General features: G+C 43.3%; 2 protein-coding genes across 2 annotated transcripts in view; one reads left to right on the forward strand and one right to left on the reverse strand.

Moving 5' to 3' along the window:
* The window catches only part of LOC143296271 (radial spoke head protein 6 homolog A-like), a 14,776-nt gene extending 11,089 nt beyond the window's left edge, over positions 1-3,687 (reverse strand). Inside the window, 3 exon segments of the mRNA XM_076608109.1 lie at positions 783-1,061; positions 2,337-2,526; positions 3,285-3,687. Coding sequence (XP_076464224.1) covers positions 783-1,061; positions 2,337-2,526; positions 3,285-3,601 — 786 coding nt within the window. The 5' untranslated portion in view covers positions 3,602-3,687.
* Positions 3,688-4,781: 1,094 nt separating this feature from the next.
* LOC143296647 (uncharacterized) lies at positions 4,782-19,396 on the forward strand. Its single transcript, XM_076608676.1, has 8 exons — positions 4,782-4,884; positions 5,809-5,897; positions 6,847-7,216; positions 9,105-9,554; positions 11,749-11,935; positions 14,630-14,793; positions 17,349-17,410; positions 18,851-19,396. Exons 1-8 carry the CDS (start codon positions 4,782-4,784, stop codon positions 19,394-19,396), a joined length of 1,971 nt encoding a protein of 656 aa, XP_076464791.1.
* The last annotated feature ends 6,337 nt before the right edge of the window (positions 19,397-25,733 follow it).

Below are 25,733 nucleotides of genomic sequence, written 5' to 3' on the forward strand. Positions count from 1 at the left end.
TCTCCATCATCACCCACTCACACACTCACCTCCTCCACCTCCTTCTCTTCCTCCACCTCCTCGCCCTCGCGGTACTACATCATCATCATCACCAACACACTCACCTCCTCCACCTCCTTCTCTTCCTCCACCTCCTCCTCCTCGCCCTCGCGGTACTACATAATCATCATCACCATCAACATCACCACCATCATCTCCATCACCAGCACACTCACCTCCTCCACCTCCTTCTCTTCCTCCACCTTCTCCTCCTCGCCCTCGCGGTACTACATAATCATCATCACCTCCATCACCAGCACACTCACCTCCTCCTCCACCACCACCACCTCCTCCACCTCTCACTATCACCATCACCACCATCTTGTCCATCAACCACTGACCTCTACCTTCTCTTCCTCGCCCTCCCGGTACCACATCATCATCACCATCACCACCATCATCACCATCACTCAATCACTCACCCACCCAGACACTCACCTCCTCCCCCTCCACCTCTCACCATCACCATCACCATCATCATCACCATCACTCAGTCACTCACCCACTCAGACACTCACCTCCTCTTCCTCCTCCACCTCCTCCTCCTCCTCCTCACCCTCCCGGTACTACATCATCACCATCACCATCACCGTCACCATCTCCATCACTCACTCACACACTCACCTCCTCCACCTCCTCCACCTCGCCCTCCTGCTACTACATCACCACCATCACCCACACATTGACCTTCTCCTCCTCCTCCTCCTTCACCCTCACCACCATCATCTCCATCACCCACTCACCTCCTCCTCCTCCTCCACCTCCTCCTCCTCGCCCTCGCGGTACTCCACTTCAGCCACGTAATAGTTCTGCTCCGTGCCCAGCACCTTGCCCCAGAAGCGCACCGTCTCCAGGGGGTTGCTCTCCAACAGTTTCTTCAGGGCCAGCCACAGGCGGATCATCTCCTCGCGGTTCAGGCCGATGCCGGACTGCTCGAAGTAGAAGCAGAGCTCCATCAGGTTGGGCAAGGGCGACTCCTCCTCGTCCTCTGCCGGAGCCTCGTCATCGTCGCCTTCAGCACGCTGCAGGGGTTATGGCGGATGGCCGGCCGTCGTGACAACAGACAGGCAAATACAGAATTAATTATTACGATGTAATAATTAATTGCAATGTTTTTAAAAGCGAATATGTGAGATGCTTTTATTTGAGAACATATGTTTATTACTCTTGTTTAATCAAGTTATCCGCGTGTGTGGGGTGGGTGGTGGTGGGGGGGGGGGGGGGGTGCGGTGCGGGTGTGTGCTGATTATCTGGTTGTGGTTTTCCGCAGTTCATCTTTATTATCTTATCTGTCTATTATAATCAATGTGCGGTATAGTAGGCTATGTTTATAATTATATTCTAATAATGTTTCTTAATTCTTTCTGTTTTTACATTAAGAATACTAGTTATTACCTGCAGTGTGTGGATGTATGTATGAAACGATGTATGTGATATTTTTTTACATTTGTATCTTCGTAATATTTGTAGGGGCTGTTGTTGGCTTTTACAGTTATGGTCCCCATGTTGTTTACTTGTCTATGTTGTGATAATGCACCTGACCAAATTTCTCCAGTTGGAGATAATAAAGTTATTCTTATCTTATCTTATCTTATCTTATCTTATCTTATCTTACTACATACTTTATCATCTCAACGAGAGAAATTCAGCCAACAACCAACCAGTGTCGGTTTTTGTTTGTTTTTTGCTTTGTTTGTTGTTCTTTTGGTGGTCGCTTTATTTCAATTTAAGCTTGTGTGTGTGTGTGTGTGTGTGTGTGTGTGTGTGTGCGTGCGTGTGTGTGTGTGTCAGTGTGTGTGTGTGTGTGTGTGTGTGTGTGTGTGTGTGTGCATGCAAGCGTGCGCGCACACGTGTGTGCGTGTGTGCACGTGCGGCGCTCGTGTACATACATGTAAATTTCATTTTGGCAAACAGTGTTGTTCTTTTGTTTTTTGGGATGCGCATAAGTAAATAGATCTCGGACGACGAACAGGCCCTTGACAGGGCCTCAACCGTCTAATAGTCAAGTCAAGTCAAGTCAAGTCAAGTCAAGTTTCTTTGCTGGTTGCTGTTTTAAACACTCCATAAACCTCGTTTTGACACACTGATTATAAGACGAACTTTTGAAATCGTAAGAAAACTGTTTTCTTTGAAGTTATAGACAGTATTACATTCAAATGTTTTCTGGTACCAAGTGACTTTAAAAGTAAGGAAAGAATTTGATCTCTTTCATTCACATCATAAAAACACCTTGTCTCAAAGACTAGCAAGCAAGCAAGCAAACAAACAAACTGAAATCAATGCAAATATATACATACAGCAAACAATTTCTTCTGGATGAGTGCTAGTGCCACCTCCGTCGATTTATCGATTTTGTCCTGAATTGTGTCCACGTCAGGCTGCAACTTTGACTTCTTAATATCTTTGCTGACATCCTCGAAAATGTCCACCACATTGTCTGGGCGTTCGTCGAGCACCTTACTTATTACTAAGGAGAGATGGTCATACCTGTAAATGATAGCGAATAACCATTATCGTTACATCATTATTTGTACTGAATTAATCGTCTTATTGTTTACTCCTTTTCACACAACATATTTCTCTGTGTGAAATTCGGACAACAGATTTCTCTGTGTGAAATTCAGGATCGATATTCTCCCCAGGGAGAACACCACCCTTATTTTTTCCCTTTTAGTGCATTTGTTTTCCTATCAAAGTGGATTTTCTCAAGAATTTTGCAAGGGACACCCCTTATATTACCGTGGATTCTTTCATGTGTGCTAAGTGCATGCTGCACACGGGACCTCGATTTATCGTCTCATACGAATGACTAGTATCCAGACCACCACTCAGGGTCTATTGAGGGGAGGGGGGTGGGGGGGGGACTGGCTATAGTGTGGGGTTCGAACCAGTGTGTTCGGATTCTCTCCCTTCCGAGGCAGACGCGTTACCTCAAGACTCCCAATGCCACTCCACCTAATGCTTGATTATATTCGAAAGAACATTTCAGAATAACAATTTAATGTATGACAATACATGCAGTGAAACAATAATGAAAGCATCTATATATTGTTTTTGTAAACATTTGTCTCAGTACTCATTACCATTACTATCCCGGCCAAGGTGTGTGTGTGTGTGTGTGTGTGTGTGTGTGTGTGTGTGTCTGTCTGTCTGTCTGTCTGTCTGTCTGTGTGTCTGTGTGTGTGTGTGTGTGTGTGTGTGTGTGTGTGTGTGTGTGCACATTCTGCAAAAAAGGTGATGCTCACAAGTTCTGTCCTGTGTTGGTGCTGGCTGTTAGTAAGTACGATTTCGCTTTCAGGAAATCTTGGCCTTCTTTGGCTTTTTCCCATGAGGGCGACTCAGAAACAGTGATTGCGGTTCCTGATTTTGACGGAGCAGCGCTGACAACATTTTCTGCAGCATCTGGGTTTGGTTCACCAGCGTTGTCTGGATTTTCTGCAGTTTCTGGGTTTGGCTCTGCAGCGTCAGGATTTTCTGCAGTTTCTGGGTTTGGCTCTGCAGCGTTTTCTGGATTTTCTGCAGTTTCTGGGTTTGGCTCTGCAGCGTCTGGATTTTCCGACATGTTGTCCACTGTATACAGTTAATCCTTGCAGTCTTTAGATTTTCTTTTGTCCAAGAAATACAAAAAAAGGTGCCAAGTGTGATTTGGTCTTGCGATCAAACCACCGTTTCCTCAGTGTGTAGTTGCTACGGTAAACAGCACAAATCAGAGCTCTTCGTCACTTCCGATTTACCTATTCTCGCAACTCAACGTTTGATGACGTTATAAACATTCTGTGAAGTTTTCTGTCGGGACTGCAACTTTTTTCTGTCATCAAGTTTCTTTTTATCTGTTCCAGAAAGCATTGTGATGGTGATTTGAAGGTTATCAGCCTTTTTTGCTTCTCTCTGTCGCGAACCTCTGTGATTCAGAGGGGACAGTATCTTTAAATGTTTACTTCTTTCTGCACACCTGCAGTGCTTCCTGAAGCGCCTGTTGCGCTCATCAGACGATTTTTCTTCAGCAGACGAACTTCGTGTCGGCGTGACCAGATTATTCAAAATCACAACATTCTGTTCGTGTTTTGACCGTTTAGCTCACCTAAACCAATTTAGGATAGTTTAGATCCGTGAGATATTCGTGCTCTCGACTATGATTTGTTAGCTTCACATCATGACTCGCCAGTCTGCATGAAATAGACAAAACGTCGTCAGAACCTGTGTTGTCTGCATCGTGTGTGCATCAATGTCTGTGGAATTTAACGCTGCGTAGCAGTCTGTGAGGTTGTTGAGGAGTGAACTGCGCATCATCATTTCCCATGGTGACGGCAGACAGCAGGTTTACAAGTCAGACTTCCTGAGATACTTGACAGATCTATATCTGAATCTGATGGGATATCTTACAGTCCAATTATTTTTATTTGATATTTTATCACAGCAATAATTCAGCAACAAAAAATGATATTCTCAGATCAATTTATGTATAAACATCTATGCCAGTTTTTGTTATTTAACTTTGGAGTAGACTGATTGCTGTATGAACCGTCAATGAAAGACACATATAAGGTCAACACAGTATTTGGTTTTTTTTTTATAACAAAGTGTCAAAAGCCACATCTATAAGATGATTTTTTTTACAATATTGGATCTGACACACTGATTTCTGAGCAAGCTTTTATGATAGGATGCTGTTCATTTCAACTAGCACCCATTTTAGTTACTTTATAATTTCTTACCTTACACTTGGAAGGTGAAGAGGAGCTATGGATAAGCGCAGCAAATTATCAAAAAAGAAAGATGCTGGGCTTGGCAACGAAGGAATTGCTGGCCGCTACGTCAAAAGAGACACTCCACCTGTGTTGAGAAGTAAGCTGACATTTATTATTCGTAATATGTTTGTGTATACATGACTGCCTGCAAATTATCAACACAAAGCTTTTTGTTGGTGAAGCTAGTATTGATTTATAATGCAGAGTACTAGTTTATGATACCTTCAGTGCTCCTCCTGTGCTTTTTATGTGTTTGTTTATGTGGTGCTTTCCAGTTTTATAGGCCAGGTTATTAAATTGATTGAAATAAGTTAGACAATGTGTTGTAAGGATCAACTTCCAAGTCCGTAACTTGTGCCGTTGTGGTAGTGTTATTTGACTTGATTTTTTGAGCCAACATGAAAAAAAAAATGAACTGCTTATGCAGAAACTTTAGGTTTGTGTGTGTGAATGTCTCATGCAGTGGTGTGCAAGGATAAATGAATGAAGAATACCACAACGATTTCCTGCATTTTAACATTTGCAAAATAAAATCTCTTTGTCATTGTGTGTGTGTGTGTGTGTGAGTGCACATGTTAGTACAGTGACATCTTATCAACATCACAGTTCTTATTATGATTGTATGGATGCTCACTGCTGTATCAAGTTGAGTGTCTTCATCTGTTCGTGTGTCTCAATTTTTTTGTTTATATGGGTATGTTTATCATTATGTCTATGTTTGTTAATGTGTGTGTGTGTGTATACTTGTGTATGTGCATACATTACATGTGTGCATTTCTGTACATTGTGTGTGTGCGTGTGTGTGAGCACAAAAAATATTAGCAGTGCCTCGTTCATGCAGTCCTGTGTGTACTGGGCTATTAATACTGTCTCACACAAGTTTACAAATCACACTCAGAGTGATGAAATGAACAATATGTACAAATCGTGTGTGTGTGTGTATGCACACATGTTTGAGTGTGTTTGTGTGTGTGTATACATGTAAACTTGAATTTCTCTTTGCTTTCTAATTCATTGACAGATTACCATACACCAGTTCGTCCAGGGACTTCCTTCCCTCGCTCTGGGCGGACTGCGAGGACCCCTGCCTCCTATGCTCCTCACCAGCAGGTCATTTTCTGCAGCTTGACATTTGTACAACAATGTATAATACTACATTACTACTATACAAGACAGGAGTTGCTGTGGCAGAGTCGTTTAAGTGTTGGACTTCTGAACCATTGTTCACTTGTGATCAGCGTCCGTTTCGGCATGGTGTTGTGTCCTTGGGGTTAGACATTTTATGCCTGTGTACCTCACTTCACCCAGGTGTGAATGGGTAGCTGATTTCAGTTGGGGAAGGTTTACACAGCAGAGGGAAAGGACTGGGCCCTGCCCTAGCTCCTATGCTAAGCCGTAGACTCAGTGGATATGTTCTTTACCGTGATGGCCGTTAATAGGCCATGGGACCTTTAACCCTTTTCTTTTTTTCTTTTTTTTTATTATAAATATATGTTTATAATAGACATTTACAAGTTGCATTGTTCCACACCAGCCAACTGTTTTGTTTGTTTTACAAGATCTTTACACCATTTCAGTTTTCACGTTCAGGTACACAATATGCATGTACTCACGTACTGACTAATTTTAAATTAAGCACATTGGGTTATGCTGCTGTACAGGCATTTGCCCAGCAAATGTGGTGTAGCATATATGGATTTGTCTGAACGCAGTGACACCTCCTTGAGAGATTGAAACTGAATACATAAACTGTTATTTTAAAAAAAGAAATTTAAAGAAAATTAAACATTAAAGATTTTAAAAATATATCTATATCATATGTATTATAAAATACCTAAACATACAAGATTGAAACTGAAGCAGTTTTTGTGGTGTGCAGGTCATCCCAGCTGCCCACCCTCCTCCTCGGCTTGCCCACACCTATGGGGGAGGAGCCGCGCTTAGCGCTTCAACAGCGTCAGACCGTTACATGCAGCAGCAGCAACAGCTGCAGCAACAGCAGCTGCAGCAGCAGCAACAGTACCAGCAACAGCAAAAACAGTACCACCTGCACCAACAGCAGCAACAACAACAGCATCACCCTATGTACCAGCAATATCAGCAGTCACCACAACTGCGCTATCACTACCATCAGCAACAGCAACAACAACAGCAACAGCAACTGTCTCATTTAACCCAAGGTGTACAGAACTTGAGGGTGACGTCCTCACCAGTGACACGCACAGACGTGACCTCGTCCCCCCACCCGTCTCAGACCTATGGGCTGGTGTATTCCCAGCCGGTGTCGGCGGCAGTGTCAGCTGGTGTCATGCGCTCCCCCGCAGCGAACCAGACTGGGTACACGGTGAGCCACCCCGTCTCGCAGGGTGTGCAGAGCTATGCTATGGCTGTGAGGGATGACAGGGGAACCGCTACTGCTGTGGATCCAGGTGAGTCCGTGTGGAGCAAGGTGGTAGAGTGGTTAAGACGCTTTTCCGATTCATTGTGAGGGTGCAGGTTCAAATCCCGCTCTCGCCTTTTCTCCCAAGTTGGACTAGAAAATCAAGCTGTGTGTCTAGTCATTCGGATGAGATGATAATCGAGGTCCTGTGGGCAGCATGCACTTGGCGCCAAGTACCCATGGCAACATAAGTGTTGTCCTCTGGCAACATACTGTAAAAGAAGCAAACTCTTCTCCTTCTCCTTTTGCGTTCGTGGGCTGCAACTCCCACATTCACTCATATGTACACGAGTGGGCTTTTACATGTATGACCATTTTTACCCCGGCATGTAGACAGCCATTCTCCGTTTTCAGGGGTGTGCATGCTGGGTATGTTCTTGTTTCCATAACCCACCGAACACTGACATGGATTACAGGATCTTTAAATTTAATGTGTGTATTTGATCTTCTGCCAGTGTATACACACGAAGGGGTTTCAGGCACTAGCAAGTCTGCACATATGTTGACCTGGGAGATCGAAAAAATCTCCACCCTTTACCCACCAGGCACCGTTACCGAGATTTGAACCCGGGACACTCAGATTGAAAATCCAACGCTTTAACTATTCGGCTGTTGCGCCCGTCAAAGTAAATTCTGATAGTTAGCGCAAATATTTATGCTTGCATAATTGTGTAAAAGAAATCCATTCTGATAGTTAACGCAAATATATTATATGCATGCACTCTGACCAGCAGATGTGTGCCGTATGTATGGATTTGTCAGAACTTAGCAACACCTCCTTTAGAAAACTGAAACTGATCTTGTTACTAAGAAAAATAAAAATAAAAAAACAAATTATTGAGATTATCCTGAGGAATACTAACTATCAATCATGCACTCAAAAAAAAAAAAAAAAAAAAGAGAGAACAGAACTTATTTTTCCACATGCCTTGATTCAGTAAATGAAAAGTTGTATGCTTTTTCTTGTATGGGTGATTTATTCCATAATTGCTATTGATTACAATGATATAGTTATGGAATGCTGGGTATTGGTCTTGGTTATGACTTCCATCTGTTATTGTTAATGTTGACTGTATTCAGATTTGTAAAAAAAACATCTTTTTATGTTTGTTTTTTGTTGTTTTTTTCCATCTATTCTCAATTGTCACATTAAATTTATATACAAAATAAAACGGTGGTTGACCCAAGAAAGTCCGGGAAAACACGAAAAAAAAACCCCAAAAAAACTGTCAATCATGCAAAGTGATTAGAGACATGGACTGTCAACTTGGATCTGTTATTCATGAACTGTCAGTGTGAAAAGCAGTTTCAGGTGGTGTCACTCTTACTCTCTCAGGCAGCTCTCCGGGAAGAAGATACACTGCTGGAAGAAATGCCAGCTGTCACTTTTTCCTTTCACAATTTAGAACACAAGTCCCAGATATAATGGATTGTAATTCTGAGCTTTAAAAACAGTTGAAAGTTGATCAAAGAAAGAGACTAACACGTGCATATATTTGTGTGTGTGTGTGTGTGTGTGGAAACCGAAATAGTAGTTTAAAATGTCTTTAAAAAAAAAATAGATAAAAAATGAAAATTTTCTAGAACAATAGTAGTTGGAAATGTCTTTAAAAAATAAATGAACAGTGAAAAGATTTCTAAAACAATTATTCTGCATTATTTATGTTTTACACAACTTAATTTCTGTTTGAGATGATAAAGATGCCTTTGAAAAAAAAATAAATAAAAGAACTAGTCTGATCTCTACAACATGCCCAGCTCAACTGTGTCATGCATTGTTTATATGTGATTTACACCACAAATTATTTTGTTCTTACTGAAGACACTTAAAGTTTTCTGTATTCTAAACTAATCTCCTTCCTCTTCCAACCTACCAGAAGACAGCAGCAGCGAAAGCAGTCAGCACCAACAACAGCAACATCAGGCCCAGTACTACCCCAAGTACCCCTCCAAATCCAACACCCCCTCCCCCTCCAGCCACCACCACCCCACCACCACCACCACCACCACAACCAACACCACCACCACCACCACCACCACCTACAACGCCAGCAACACCGTGGCGACGGACTACCACCACCTTCAGCAGTTGGAGGAGAGTCTTCAGATTGAGCAGTACCACCAGGAGATTCGCCAGCACTACGCCCAGCAAGGAAACCCCGGCCCCTCTGGCCCTTCTTCGGCCACGGCCACGGCGGCCGCGGCCAGCAGTCTGATGCACAGCCACAATCTGTACGCGGCCGCGTCTGGCAGCGAGGGGGGTGGGGGTGGTGCCGATTCCAGTTCGCTGAGTACCACTGCTGCTACATCCTCTGTGTCCAGTTCCAGTGAGGAGGATGTTTTTTTGTGTTTTGATGGTGTGGATGGTGTGTTTTGGGGGGGTGGAGGGGGTGGCATGGGGGGTCAGAGGGGGGGGGCAGTTGTCTCTTCTGTTTGAGTGTGTGTTTGTTTTGTTTTTTTGTTGTTGTTTTTTTGTGGGGGTTTTGCCCATTCTGTGTCATTTTTGTATTTTGGACAGTTTTAAGTTGTTTTTTTGCCCATTCTGTCTTTTGTGTGTTCGTTCGTTCTTTAGTTTAACGTCTTTTCACTGTAAGTGATATTAGACGAGGGTAGGAAAAAAAATCGAGTGGGTGGAGGGGGCGGGAAAATTACTGTGTACGCATGCGAGTAAGTGAAAGTGTGTGTGCGCACGCGTGCGCGCGTGTGTGTGTGTTACATATAGAAAATGACTGATTTAAGTTTTGTTAAAAAAATAAATCATTTTGTGTGTGTGTGCGTGTGTGTGTGTGTCCATTCTGTGTCATTTCTGTGTTTTGGACAGTTTTAAGTTGTTTTTTTCATTCTGTCTTGTTTGTGTGTGTTTTGTTCTTTTGTTGTTGTTTTTTTTTTTTCAGGGGGAAGGGGGGTGGGGTGGAGTTCCAGTCTGTGTTATTTGTGTGTTGTGGGCAGTTTTAAGTGTTTTTGTTGTTGTTTTTCATTCTGTCTTGTGTGTTTGTGTGTGTGTCCATTCTGTCATCTGTGTGTTGTGGGCAGTTTTAAGTGGGTTTTTTTTGTCCATTCTGTGACAAGCATGTTTAATTGTGTGTGTGTGGTGTGTGTGTGTGTGGTGGTACAGTTTTTGAGGATAGTGTTTTCTTTTCAGTCTGTGTGTGTGTTTTTTGGTGGTTGTTTTTTTTTTTGTTTTGTTTTGTTTTTTTGTTGTTGTTGTTGGGTTTTTTTTAAAATAATCTGTATTATTTTTCTTGTTATTGATATCACCATTCCATTTGTTCAGCTTTAGATTTCACAAAAGATGAAAAATTAAAGAAAGCAAGAGCTCTTCAGTTTATGTCATAAGAACCTCATTTCACTCAGTTTATGTCATAGAACCTCATTTCACTCAGGGTCAGCAAGGGAACCCCGAGGAGAGAGGAACAGGGAAAGTAATGATGACATGAGACAGGGGTGGCGTTGGTTTTACGTAGTCCTAAATTGCAATTGTGGATAGATGTTAAAGAAAAGAATGAACAGATCATCTTCTTCATTGGTAGACTGTGACTCCCATGTTCACTTGTATGCACAAGTGGGCTTTTATGTGCATGACCATTTTTACCCCTGCCATGTAGGCAGCCATACTCCGTTTTCAGGGGTTGGGGGGTGCATGCCAGGTACATTCTTGTTTCCATAACCCACAGACACGGGTCACAGAATCTTTAACATGCGTATTTGGCCTTCCGCGTGCATGTATACGCGAACGGGGTTCAGGCACTAGCAGGTCTGCACTTCTATTGACCTGGGAGATCGGAAAAATCTCCACCCTTTACCCACCAGGCGCCATGACCAGGATTCGAACTCAGGACCCTCAGTTTGAAAGTCCAACGCTTTAACCCCTCAGCTGTTGCGCAGGTCAGAACAAACTCCCTGCGGACAACCGTCTCAGATGAAGGGCCCCAGTCGGGGTCATAGATAGTTTTGAATTATTGTGGGGGGGGGGGCCGGGGGGGGGGCATCTAATTTCGATAATGACGTTTAAGAACTAAGGCTATCTTAACTGACCTTTCCGCTCTCCATTACAACCAGTAAATGCAGTGTGTGTTGCTGTGCTCACGAGCAGGAGAGGTATTTTCATGGTGACTGGTTCACGTGAACAGTGCGTGTCAACAATGGCGTCTCAGTGACAAGGCAGACAACAGAACTATTCAAAGGGACCCGATCATGGCTGTATAGCATTCTGAATTTAATCTGTTTCAAAACTCTTTGTGCTTTCCTGAATTTGTTTACAAGTCATCAGTGTGTGCAGATTTGAACAAAAAATATGGATACTTTCATCATCTCACTGTATGATAGCATTAGAAGAGAGCAAGTTTTATGTTTTGTCCCAACTAACTCATTATATTATTGACCAGTTGGAAGTTTTCAGTTCATAAATTCTAACATTCGTTTTTTTGGCGATTTTATTTCTTACCCATACTAATGAGTCGCCTGTGGGGAAAGTCAGGGGAGCTAACTGGCAGCACTGAGTGAGTTAACGTGACTGTGCAGGCGGTTACTCCTCGGAGGAGCTGCCCCTGCCGCCGGGCTGGTCCATCGACTGGACCATGGGGGGACGCAAGTACTACATCGACCACAACACCAAGGCCACCCACTGGAGCCACCCCCTGGAGAAGGAGAGCCTGCCGTCCGGCTGGGAGCGCATCGAGTCCAAGGACCACTGTGTCTACTATTACAAGTGAGTGGAGCGTGACTCTGATTGCATGTGTCTGGCTGGGAGGTATAGAGTCCAAGGACCACTGTGTCTACTATTACAAGTGAGTGGAGCGTGACTCTGATTGCATGTGTCTGGCTGGGAGGTATAGAGTCCAAGGACCACTGTGTCTACTATTACAAGTGAGTGGAGCGTGACTCTGATTGCATGTGTCTGGCTGGGAGGTACAGAGTCCAAGGACCACTGTGTCTACTATTACAAGTGAGTGGAGCGTGACTCTGATTGCATGTGTCTGGCTGGGAGGTATAGAGTCCAAGGACCAAAGTGTCTACTATTACAAGTGAGTGGAGCGTGACTCTGATTGCATGTGTCTGATTGGGAGGTATTGAGTCCAAGGACCACTGTGTCTACTGTTACAGGTGAGTGGAGCGTGACTCTAATTGCATATATATGGTTGGAAGGTATAGAGTCCAAGGACCACAGTGTCTACTATTACAAGTAAGTGGAGCATGACTCTGATTGTATGTGTCTGGCTGGGAGGTATAGAGTCCAAGGACCACTGTGTCTACTGTTACAAGTGAGTGGAGCGTGACTCTGATTGCATGTGTCTGGCTGGGAGGTATAGAGTCCAAGGACCACTGTGTCTACTATTACAAGTGAGTGGAGCGTGACTCTAATTGCATGTGTCTGGTTGGGAGGTACAGAGTCCAAGGACCAAAGTGTCTGCTATTACAAGTGAGTGGAGCGTAACTCTAATTGCATGTGTCTGGCTGGGAGGTATAGAGTCCAAGGACCACTGTGTCGACTGTTACAAGTGAGTGGACCGTGACTCTAATTGCTTGTGTCTGGCTGGGAGGTATAGAGTCCATGGACCACTGTGTCTACTATTCCAAGTGAGTGGAGTGTGACTCTTGATTGTATGTGGTGTAGCATTGTGCAGGCCCTGTGTCAGAACCAGGTGTTTTAAGTCTGATTCAGTGTTCACCAGTGACCAGAGTTCTGTGTTTGGTTCGGCATGGTCCCGATGGCTGTGCTCCAGTTCAGGTGTCAACGTGGAGTGATGGCCTAGAGGTAACGCGTCCGCCTAGGAAGTGAGAGAATCTGAGCGCGCTGGTTCGAATCACAGTTCAGCCGCCGATATTTCTCCCCCTCCACTAGACCTTGAGTGGTGGTCTGTACGCTAGTCATTTGGATGAGACGATAAACCGAGGTCCCGTGTGCAGCATGCACTTAGCGCACATAAAAGAACCCACGGCAACAAAAGGGTTGTTCCTGGCAAAATTCTGTAGAAAAATCCACTGCGATAGGAAAAAAGCAAATAAAACTGCACGCAGGAAAAAATACAAAAAAATGGGTGGCGCTGTAGTGTAGCGACGCGCTCTCCCTGGGGAGAGCAGCCCGAATTTCACACAGAGAAATCTGTTGTGATAAAAAGAAATACAAATACAAATACGTTCACTTTGGTTCAAGATGCAAACATAGAAGCAACCAAGATGGTGTTTGTCCGATTTGTGCTCTTTCAGTTTTTATCTTTTTTTGCTTTTGTTTATAATTTTGATGTGTTGTTTATAGTGTATTGGGTCGTAAGTATTGTTATAATGAGATTTTTTTTTTAATTGCCATGTAATCAGAAGTGCCTTGTAGTCAGTAGAATATGGTATGCGTGTCTTCATTTTTGCATGTAAATATTGTATGCAATTCAGAGAGAAAAAATGGAGATAAAGAGATTGATGCAAAATGCTTTACACCCTTAGTTGTTGGGTTTTTTTCTCTGTGTTTTTTTTTTTTTTTTGGGGGGGGGGGGAGGTTATTGTTGTTGTTTTTTGTTTGTTTGTTTGTTTCATGTCCATTTTCACTCTCAATTTTTTATCACTTTCTCCCAAACCTCGTAACTCGGACAGCCCATAAACAAATCCACAACAAACAAACAAAATTCTTTTGATCATTGATTTTCATGACTTCACAACTTTTTCAACACTGATTTTATTCTTTGTCTTCCTTTTCTTAATTTTTTTTTTTTTCAATAGTAATCTAGGAAGCATAATTCAATTTTCCCCAAGTGCCAGCATGGGAGCTTAATCATACTCTGGTACAAATATTTGATGATTGTGACGACATGTCTGGGATTTTCCTTTGATCTGCAGGATGTACACCTGTTATTGTGTTGGGATGTGTACGAAAGACACTGGCATAACATGCTCATATTTATCAAGCGTTATACATAATGAAGTTATAATTATTCTTCTTCATTAGTTGACTGCGACTCCCACGTTCACTTGTATGTACACGAGTGGACTTTTACGTGTATGACTGTTTTTACCCCACCATGTTGGCAGCCATACTCAGTCTTCGGAGGTGTGCATTCTGGTATGCTCTTGTTTCCATAACCCACCGAACGCTGACATGGATTACAGGATCTTTAATGTGCGTATTTGATCTTTTGCTTGCGTGTACACATGATGGGGGTTCAGGCACTGAACTGCACATATGTTGTGCACAGGTCTTCATGTATATTGACCTGGGAGATGGGAAAAATCTCCACCCTTTACCCATCAGGCGCCATTCCTGAGATTCGAATGCGGTACTCTCATATTGAAAGTCTAATGCTTTAACCGCTCGGCTGTTGCACCCATCCTACTGGCATAACATGCACATATTCATCATACGTTATACACAACAATGAAGTTATCATGATGGTTTCTTTCCCGCCCTGGCCAGCCACATCACCCACACGGCCCAGCTCCACCACCCGTGTTCCTACCTGAACGTGACCCCTCAGCGTTACCTGGCCTACGGGGGGGGTCAGGTCAACATGCCTCTGGACTACGGCCATGAGCGTCACACCAATGTCCTGGTGCCAGCCAACCCCTACCTTCATGAAGGTCAGTGTAACTCTTTCAGCGCCAACCCCTACCTTCATGAAGGTCAGTGTAACTCTTTCAGCGCCTGCCCCTACCTTCATGAAGGTCAGTGTAACTCTTTCACTGCCAACCCCTACCTTCATGAAGGTCAGTGTAACTCTTTCAGCGCCAACCCCTACCTTCATGAAGGTCAGTGTAACTCTTTCAGTGCCAACCCCTACCTTCATGAAGGTCAGTGTAACTCTTTCACCGACAACCCCTACCTTCATGAAGGTCAGTGTAACTCTTCACCACCAACCCCTACTTTCATGGTCAGTGTAACTCTTTCACCACCAACCCCTACCTTCATGAAGGTCAGTGTAACTCTTTCAGCGCCTACCCCTACCTTCATGAAGGTCAGTGTAACTCTTTCAGCGCCTACCCCTACCTTCATGAAGGTCAGTGTAACTCTTTCACTGCCAACCCCAACCTTCATGAAGGTCAGTGTAACTCAGTTTCAACCCCTACCTTCATGAAGGTCAGTGTAACTCAGTTTCAACCCCTACCTTCATGAAGGTCAGTGTAACTCTTTCACCACCAACCCCTACTTTCATGGTCAGTGTAACTCTTTCACTGCCAACCCCTACCTTCATGAAGGTCAGTGTAACTCTTTCACTGTCAACCCCTACCTTCATGAAGGTCAGTGTAACTCTTTCACTGACAACCCCTACCTTCATGAAGGTCAGTGTAACTCTTTCACTGCCTACCCCTACCTTCATGAAGGTCAGTGTAACTCTTTCACCACCAACCCCTACCTTCATGAAGGTCAGTGTAACTCTTTCACCACCAACCCCTACCTTCATGAAGGTCAGTGTAACTCTTTCAGCGCCTACCCCTACCGTCATGAAGGTCAGTGTAACTCTTTCACTGCCAACCCCTACCTTCATGAAGGTCAGTGTAACTCTTTCACTGCCAACCCCTACCTTCATGAAGGTCAGTGTAACTCTTTCACTGCCAACCCCTACCTTCATGAAGGTCAGTGTAACTCTTTCACCGACAACCCCTACCTTCATGAAGGTCAGTGTAACTCTTTCACTGCCAACCCCTACCTTCATGAAGGTCAGTGTAACTCTTTCAGCGCCAACCCCTACCTTCATGAAGGTCAGTGTAACTCTTTCAGCGCCTACCCCTACCTTCATGAAGGTCAGTGTAACTCTTTCACCACCAACCCCTACCTTCATGAAGGTCAGTGTAACTCTTTCACTGCCAACCCCTACCTTCATGAAGGTCAGTGTAACTTTCACTGCCAACCCCTACCTTCATGAAGGTCAGTGTAACTCTTTCAGCACCTACCCCTACCTTCATGAAGGTCAGTGTAACTCTTTCAGCGCCTGCCCCTACCTTCATGAAGGTCAGTGTAACTCTTTCAGCGCCAACCCCTACCTTCATGAAGGTCAGTGTAACTCTTTCACTGCCAACCCCTACCTTCATGAAGGTCAGTGTAACTCTTTCAGCGCCTACCCCTACCTTCATGAAGGTCAGTGTAACTCTTTCACTGCCAACCCCTACCTTCATGAAGGTCAGTGTAACTCTTTCAGCGCCAACCCCTACCTTCATGAAGGTCAGTGTAACTCTTTCACTGCCAACCCCTACCTTCATGAAGGTCAGTGTAACTCTTTCAGCACCTGCCCCTACCTTCATGAAGGTCAGTGTAACTCTTTCAGCGCCAACCCCTACCTTCATGAAGGTCAGTGTAACTCTTTCAGCGCCTACCCCTACCTTCATGAAGGTCAGTGTAACTCTTTCACTGCCAACCCCTACCTTCATGAAGGTCAGTGTAACTCTTTCACTGCCAGCCCCTACCTTCATGAAGGTCAGTGTAACTCTTTCAGCGCCTACTCCTACCTTCATGAAGGTCAGTGTAACTCTTTCAGCGCCTGCCCCTACCTTCATGAAGGTCAGTGTAACTCTTTCAGCGCCAACCCCTACCTTCATGAAGGTCAGTGTAACTCTTTCACTGCCAACCCCTACCTTCATGAAGGTCAGTGTAACTCTTTCACCGCCAACCCCTACCTTCATGAAGGTCAGTGTAACTCTGTAAACATAGGTTTTTGTGCATGGGGTCGCTCTCTGCCAGTGCCAGTCTCTGTAAACATAGGTTTTTGTGCATGGGGTCGCTCTCTGCCAGTGCCAGTCTCTATAAACATAGGTTTTTGTGCATTGGGTCACTCTCTGCCAGTGCCAGTCTCTGTAAACATAGGTTTTTGTGCATTGGGTCACTCTCTGCCAGTGCCAGTCTCTGTAAACATAGGTTTTTGTGCATGGGGTCGCTCTCTGCCAGTGCCAGTCTCTATAAACATAGGTTTTTGTGCATTGGGTCGCTCTCTGCCAGTGCCAGTCGCTATAAACATAGGTTTTTGTGCATCGGGTCATTCCCCCACCTTATTTGCAAGAAATTTCCCCTTTTCTATCACAGTCTGCCGTTCTGGCCCGTTCCACTTCATTATGTTGTCGTCTCCTTTCTTAGTTTTTTGCCATGCTTGTCGTCAGTTACAAAATTAGATTTTAAGTGTTTTTTCTTCTCTCACTTTGTGCAGAAATCCCAGAATGGCTGAAAGTGTACACAAAGGCGCCGGCTGAGCATGATCATAAACTGAAGGTAAACCGTCTTTGTCTTGATCAGTAATTTAACTGCGTCTTGGGTTGATTTCCTCTACGTTTGTGTGATGTGGGTGGGCATTTGTTTGTTTTGTTTTGTTTTTTTATTTATGTATGTATGTGTTAGTGTATTTTTTTGTGTATTCACCATCTTTCGTCCCATTTCTTACCTTTCCACCAAACTGACGGACACAGCCACAAATGCTGTGCAAGTTAGTTCCCTTCGTTGGCAGTTTATTCTTGATGTGGGAACATGAAAACATAGTTTCAGCGCTTCAGAGATACTCTGAAAGTCTCTCTGAAAGTGTTTGATATCAACCCTGACTCCTGGGAGGAATCTGCAGTGGACTGTGACAAATGGCGCGCTGCTGTGCACAAACGAGCCAAGTTGTGCGAGGCCAACAGGACTGCTGCAGCTGTTCAGAAGAGGCAGGCCAGAAAGTCACAGGCAAACAAGCTCCCTGACAGTGATATGCCTGTCTTTGTCTGCCCCAACTGTCAGCGAACATTTCGTGCGCAGATTGGACTATTCAGCCATCTGCGCATTCACAGATAGATTCATGAGCATCCCCCCCCCACCCCCGCACCACCATCCTCCCCCCATCCCCCAGCTGGATGACAATGATGGTCATCATCAATCTCGATGGACACACACCACCAGGGAACATGGAAACCATTTTGATTAATGACATGACTTTGGAAGCCCAGGCCATGCTTGCTGTACTGGGGTTTCAATGGTTTCAGATAGTTGGTGTGGCCATTGTTTAATAATTAAACAAAAAAACAAAAAAAATTAAAGGACAATAACCAAATGTGATGAATATTTTGTATTGGTTACATGAAATATATAACATTTTCATGTACCTCACGGGGTTTCCTGAAATAGACACATCTTGTCTGTAATTGTAGTTAATTATTCATTTCAAATTCCAGCCTGCATCTACCCATTTTCCCCCAACTCACTATTCATCTCCCACCCACCTCCTCTCCAAAACGATAACGCTCAAATGTCAAAATTGATACTCTTAGCAAAATGTCTGCAGTCACCAGTATGTGTGATGGGACATTAAACAAAATTCATCATCATCATCAACGTCTTGTCTTGTCATTTCTGGTTTTTTCCACATGCACACACACACACACACACCCACCCCACAGTGGGAACTGTTCTGGCTGAACGAGCTGGACTAAATGTCTGTTGTTTTTCTCCCCGCGAGTGGGAACTGTTCCGGCTGAACGAGCTGGACTAAATGTTGTTTTTCTCCCCGCCAGTGGGAACTGTTCTGGCTGAACGAGCTGGACTAAATGTCTGTTGTTTTTCTCCCCGCGAGTGGGAACTGTTCCGGCTGAACGAGCTGGACTAAATGTTGTTTTTCTCCCCGCCAGTGGGAACTGTTCCGGCTGAACGAGCTGGACTAAATGTTGTTTTTCTCCCCTCCAGTGGGAACTGTTCCGGCTGAACGAGCTGGACTACTTCGACGCCTTGCTGCGGCGGCTGTACAAACAGGACCTGGAGCAGATCGTCATGTCGTACGAGGTGTACCGCAACGCCCTCAACCGCGAGCTGGAGCGACGTCAGAAGGAGCGACAGCAGCAGCAGCAGCATCAGCAGCAAGCCCAGCAGCTACAGCTTGCTCCCTTGCAGCCCTCGCTGCAGATGCTTCAACAGCAGCATCAACAGCTGCAACAACAGCTGCAGCAGCAGCAGCAGAGGGAATTCCAGCAGCAGCAGCAGTTTCAGCAGCAGCAGCAGCAGCAGTATCCAGCGTCTTTCCAGCCATCGCTGCAGTCTGTGCCGTACCCGTCTCCTCCGCCGCCGCCTTCTCAACATCATCAACAGCTGCAGCTGCAACAGCAACAACAACAACAACAACAGACACAGCTACAGCAGCAGCAGCAGCCACAGCAGGTTCAACAACAGCTTCAGCAGCAGCAACAGCAGCAGCAGCAAAGACTACTGACGCAGAATATCGAGACTAAAGTTTGAAGCTGTGTGCGCAGATTGTGACTTGGTGAAAACAAAAAATGGGAGATGAGTACTGGTTTCAATCTCTTGTTTGTTTGTATTTTGTTGTTGTTGTTGTTGTTTTGGGGGAGAGGGTGGGGGGGGGTGAGCGGAGAGCTTCAGGTAAACAGCGGCGTTCTGAATGTTGTGATTTTATTTTTCACATTTTAATTTAAAAGCATGGAGGGTTGGTTGTGTTTGGCATGTTCTCTTTGTTCGTTTCCAGCACTGATTTGTTTTTAAGGACTGTGAATCCTTATGGACTTTTGAGGAGTTTTGTTCTGTTTTGTGGGCAGTAGCCAACATGAGTTGTTTTTTTTCGGTGCTGTAGCAGAATCAGTTAAGGGTTGGGTTTCTGACCCAGTGACCTGGAGTTTTGTTCTGTTTGTAGTTAATGGCCAACATCAGTTGGGTTTTTTTGGGTGCCGTGGCAGAATCGGTGAAGGATTGGGTTTCTGAGCCAGTGACCTGGAGTTTTGTTCTGTTTGTAGTTAGTGGCCAACATCAGTTGTTGTTTTTTTCGGTGCCGTGGCAGAATCGGTTAAGGGTTGGGTTTCTGACCCAGGGTTCCAGGCTCCCTTTTGGTGTGGTGTTGTGTTGTGTTCTTGGGGAAGAATCTTCACTCTGATTTTCCTCACTCCATTCAGGTGTGAGGGAATAGATACCTGACTTTGGTTGGAGAAGGTTTAACCCACATAAAAGGCTGTGAGGCTTTTGACTTTTTTAACGTTAACTTTTTTAACTTTAGTTTTTTTAACTTTAAATTTTTAACTGACAGCAGATTGCGATCACGCCTTAATTTTAGCGCAATCGCCCAGTCAAGCTACATAATTATGTGACAATCGCCCAGTCGAGCTACATGATTATGTGACCTGTTTGGAGACATAATTTGACAAAAAAGCAAGAACGCCAGAGAATCGACAGACAGACAGAAAATACGAAAAAAAACTTAGCCGTATGAAGAGCACAGGAACAGGAGTCATGATGGCTGCTGGAAAAAGAGAGCGCTAGCCAGCGGGACAAAGGGGAGGTTACCTACTTCCGGGAGGTTATCGGCCGTAGTTACTTTCGTTTTCTCCGCATAGGCGGATAGTAGTTTGCACAGGACAGGAATGTCAGACCCCTGCCGGAGTCTGCACTAGTTTGGTCACGGTAAGTATGTTATTTAAACGTAATTTTAGATAGAAAATTTCCTTTTTTAACTAACAACAGTTTACAGATATTGCATTGTGCCGTTTACTTCATCAGTGTGAGTTGTGAGATTATTTAGAAGAAAGCGTTAAGTTAAAGATTGACGGTTTTAAGTTCATGATTGACACCACTTAAAATAGATGTCTCTCTGGTCAGTTACATATTCACAGACACATTAGGGTATGGCATAGGCTTACTCTTTACATATGCACACACTCACGCACATAGACATATACACACACAAGGATCTTGTTACTTTTACATGCACACAAACACTGTCATAAACATACAGGCATACAAACACATGCACAGATACTTACATCCACACACTTGCATTTACTTTTTTCTCTCTTTTTTTTCCATTAACTGTAATAAATCGATGACTGAGGCGCTATATAAGTATCCATATGATCAGCAGCTTCAATTTTCATGCAATGTCAGTGTGTTGCTCACCCAGGTCCCTGTCACAAAATGATTCCATGAATATTTGTCTTCCTCTCATTTTGTGCATCCAGGCTGCTCTGTAAATATGGCCACACTCACACTCACATCCTCTGACAGTCCAACAATCTGTGTAAGAGTACTTAACCATTCTGTGCCAAACCTATTTAATGCTCAGTGACAACTATTTTCGAAGGGATGTTTTGGTCACAGAGAGTAGACAGGCGCAATAGCTGAGTGGTTAAAGCGTTGGGCTGTCAGTCTGAGGGTCCCAGGTTCGAATCACGGTGACAGCGCCTGGTGGGTAAAGGGTGGAGATTTTTATGATCTCCCAGGTCAACATATGTGCAGACCTGCTAGTGCCTGAACCCCCTTCGTGTGTATATGCAAGCAGAAGATCAAATACGCACGTTAAAGATCCTGTAATCCATGTCAGCGTTTGGTGGGTTATGGAAACAACAACATACCCAGCATGCACACCCCCGAAAACGGAGTATGGCTGCCTACATGGCGGGGTAAAAACGGTCATACACGTAAAAGCCCACTCGTGTGCGTACGAGTGAACGCAGAAGAAGAAGAAGGTCACAGAGAGTTAATCAATCAAAAAGAAAATTTCCAGCATGCAAACTGTTGAAAGAGAGTATATATATAGAATCTATTCTTTTCTGAAAGGAGAATGAACACGCTATCCAGTGATGGCAACTGTACATGAATTCAGTGCTGTTGTAATAGGAAAATGATTATCTACATTGATGTTGACAGAAATTGGCATCCTTGGCCTCTCAAGGGGTTAATGTCATGCTTCCATAAAGCTCCCCACCGAACTGCGTGAATCTGGATGAATACCAGATCAGCATACTGTGTGACCAGTGCCTCCACAGAGATAGCGGTTATCAGTATGGTTGTTTATGTACCTCTGTCTGTACCTTTGTCAGCTGTTGTGTCTGTGGTTTACGCTGGTTTTGTAAATGGAACTTTGATGTGTGGTTTGATCGTCATCATCATTACTTTTTTTTTTTTTTTTTTTTTTTTTTTTTTGATTCATGATAATGTCACTTTTTGACAACTTATTTTCACACAGCTTTGAAAAGATAATCTGAAGTAGCAGCTCATGCATATGTAACTTTAGACAAGATGGTTTCAGAACTGTCACAAAATGTCAATTGAGACTCATTGAACACCCAAGGATTAGTTTATGGTGGAGTAGCTTTGGTGGTCAGGCATCTGCTTGGCAGATGTGGTTTTGTCCGAACGCAGTGACGCCTCCTTGAGCTACTGCAACTGAAACTGAAACTGGTGGTCAGCTCAGTTAAGGGACAAGCTTTCTCAAACATGTGTCTGTATACTCCATTTACATCCCTGATGAGATGTTTTGAAAGGGTTCTTATTTGTCTGTCATTGACATGTATTTGAGGGGTGTATACCGGCATCAGACGTAGACCAGTAAAGTGTTTAGAATGTCCGATCATTTTATTCCTGATGTCATTGTCCAATACGTTTATTAGTATTTGTTCGCTGGGACATGGTGTGTGACAAACATGGGTGACAAGTCAGTTTCAGTTTCACTTTCAGTAGCTCAAGGAGGCGTCACTGCGTTCGGACAAATCCATATACGCTACACCACATCTGCCAAGCAGATGCCTGACCAGCAGCGTAACCCAACGCGCTTAGTCAGGCTTTGAGAAAAAAATAAATAAATAAATAAAATTAAATTAAATTAAATTAAATAAAATCAAATAAAACAATAATAATAATAATAGATAAATACATAAAAAAAAGAAAACTACTACTAATAATAATAAGTCAGTCCTCACGAAATTAACAGGTCAGTCCTAACAAGGCCAGCACCATCACGCATGCAGCCACCAGCCAGTTTCAGATAATGTCATAGCATTGGATTCACCAGGAAATAGTGTCCTCTGCCCGTGCACTGGTCAAGAAATTGTGTGCTTCGTTTCAGAGTTGGCCATGTGTGGAACTGTTACTCATCCCAAAGAAAAGCGAACAAGGTTTCCAAGGATCAAATGAGCTGAGTGGGAGTAATTCCACTGAAAAGGTGCTGATGATGAAGCAGCAAAACAAAAAAAAATTTTTAAAAAGGTTTCCGAGGATCAGAATATGTTGTATATTATCTTGAACAATAACTAGATGATGCAACGCATTGAACGTTCAAGTCCAACAGTTTTGAGCAAGAAGCCACCATGACCGCAACAGTGACTTTGAACGTCAGTGTTGGGAAACAGTTAAAGAAGCCTTCCAATTCGTTGTTGGAAGTCCGGAAAAAAAATTAGTTGTTGAAAGTCTTCAAGCAGGAAAAGAATGCTTGTCAATGGGAATGATGGAAACAGTCAGAAAATATCCATTTTTTTTATCCACGTTAACTTTTGACAGAATGGGCAACAGAGAGAGAGAGATGGTTTATTCATATGTTGGTCTAGGCCCTTTATGAAGGGGTATGTGAATATTGTTTATTTAACATCACATTAATATGAGAGAGAGAGTGAAAGAGAGAGCAAATGTATCCTTCAGTTTCAATATTTCATTTTCATATTCTTCACTTTCATATTCATTTTTAAAGACATTTTTAATAACACCCAGTGACGTTTCTTCAAAGTATGTGAGTCTCTTTTTATTGTTAACTTATTGATATTGAGTGATTATGCCTTGTTCACTTTTATCGCAGCTGATTGATAACTTTAGACTTGGTGTGGAAAAATGCGAAGACCCGTTCCTTTCAGAGTCCCATGCATCTGGGTGTGAAGAGGACAGATGTCCCATTATGTTTGGATGAGTCAGGACATTTGTCCTATTGTTGTCCATGTGGATGTGTACCCCTTGTGTTTTGTCTTTATTCCTGTTGACATCTTATGTTTGAGGTTACACGCATACGTGTATTGGTGCGACATGAAAAAAAAATTGTGTTCTTAATTGGTGCTTCTTGAGTTACAGCCATATGTATAAATCATGATCAGGAAGCCTTACGAACCATGATTAGTGAAGATGATTGTCAGATAATAAACAATAACATACATACAGTTGACCACCACCTTACACTGAGTGGTAAACGAATCACATCCATTTCTCAGCTGTCTGCTGTTGAGTCAGACAGGAAAACTATGAAGCATGTTATATAGACGACACAAAAAGTTAAAGACCACTTGATAAAAAGGAGGTATATTTCAATAGAATGTTTAAAAACGCAGAGATGATTCAGATTATACAGGCGGTAATAGGTATACCGCTTGCATCTCACCAAAGACACTAAGGGCAGCTCCAGGCAGACATGCCCATTGAAAAATACCTTTGAAAAACTTATGTTTCAGCCAGTGGTTTATCAGTGATAGCTGTGGGGGGTTTTTGTTGTAAAAAAAAAAAAAAAAAAAATGCAAATGCACATGCAAGACAGTACCTGTGGTTGTGAGTGGAGTTTATCAGACTGGGTGTATACACTGCTGCTTGCTGAAAATTCTACATCATTTCACCCAAGAAGAGTGGAGTGATGGCCTAGACTAGAGGTAACGCGTCCGCCTAGGAAGCGAGAGAATCTGAGCGCGCTGGTTTCTCCCCCTCCACTGGACCTTGAGTGGTGGTCTGGACGCTAGTCATTCGGATGAGACAATAAACCGAGGTCCCGTGTGCAGCATGCACTTAGCGCATGTAAAAGAACCCACGGCAACAAAAGGGTTGTTCCTGTCAAAATTCTGTAGAAAAATCCACTTCGATAGGAAAAACAAATAAAATTGCACGCAGGAAAAAATACAAAAAAAAAAATGGATGGCACTATAGTGTAGCGACGCGCTCTCCCTGGGGAGAGCAGCCCGAATTTCACACAGAGAAATCTGTTGTGATACAAAAGAAATACAAAAAGAAGAAAACTGTTTCATGTTCCTATTCTCAATTAATAATCATTTGAATATATCATAAACAGATAGTGTAAGGCTTGCTCTTTCATTGATATCAAATACAATACTGATAACTGGCTTGGTACAGTAAAAAAAAAAAAAAAAAAAAAAAGATATTTAAAAAATCATCATGTGTTTGCAGTGGCTGTTTGCATTGCGCAAGCGAATATGACGTGGGAATCGGTTTACGCATGCTGCCGGAGTCTGGATAGTTGTGATGGCTTGTCCTTACACACCAAGCGTTTCAGGGCGTAGTGCGTAAATTAAGCCGAACTGGTCTGAAGCTGCCTTTAAAATGAAAAAGTTGTTTCATCCTAAGTTAGTCTGCAACAACATTTATTAACATTTTAGATTATATCCTTTTTAAAACAAACGTGCCAAAAAGACATTTATCCTTGACATGTTCATTTTGATTGAAAAGTGTGACTTTATTGTGTAAAAGTATCTTGAACTAAAATAAGTGTGCAGGGTTGGTTTGGTTTGTTGTTGTTGTTGCTTTTTTTTTTTAAACTACAAGCCTTCCACAGTAATTTAAGTTATTCTCTTCTTTTTTTTTTTTTTTTTTTTTTGTAATCTTATTTATTTTTATTTTACTTATTACATTCTTGGTTGTGTGACTGCCTCCACCACCCACCCACCCCTACCTCAAATTAGAACAACTGATTTAAAAAACAAAAAAACAAAACAAAAAAAAAACTTGATCTATTTCAGTGCATGTCAATGTAAATAGGGATGTAGCCATTCTCCATCTTCCTGTAGAATACCCACGTTTGCTGTGCATGCAG

Source organism: Babylonia areolata, chromosome 21, assembly GCF_041734735.1.
Source record: "Babylonia areolata isolate BAREFJ2019XMU chromosome 21, ASM4173473v1, whole genome shotgun sequence".
NCBI classification, from domain to species: Eukaryota; Metazoa; Mollusca; class Gastropoda; order Neogastropoda; family Buccinidae; genus Babylonia; species Babylonia areolata.

What these genes read in the sequence shown, in the direction of transcription:
- LOC143296647 (XM_076608676.1), top strand. Translation starts at nt 4,782, where the DNA reads ATGGATAAGCGCAGCAAATTATCAAAAAAGAAAGATGCTGGGCTTGGC. An exon ending in CGCTACTGCTGTGGATCCAG is followed by an intron (nt 7,217 to 9,104) that starts GTGAGTCCGTGT and finishes CCAACCTACCAG; the next exon opens with AAGACAGCAGCAGCGAAAGC. An exon ending in CACTGTGTCTACTATTACAA is followed by an intron (nt 11,936 to 14,629) that starts GTGAGTGGAGCG and finishes CGCCCTGGCCAG; the next exon opens with CCACATCACCCACACGGCCC.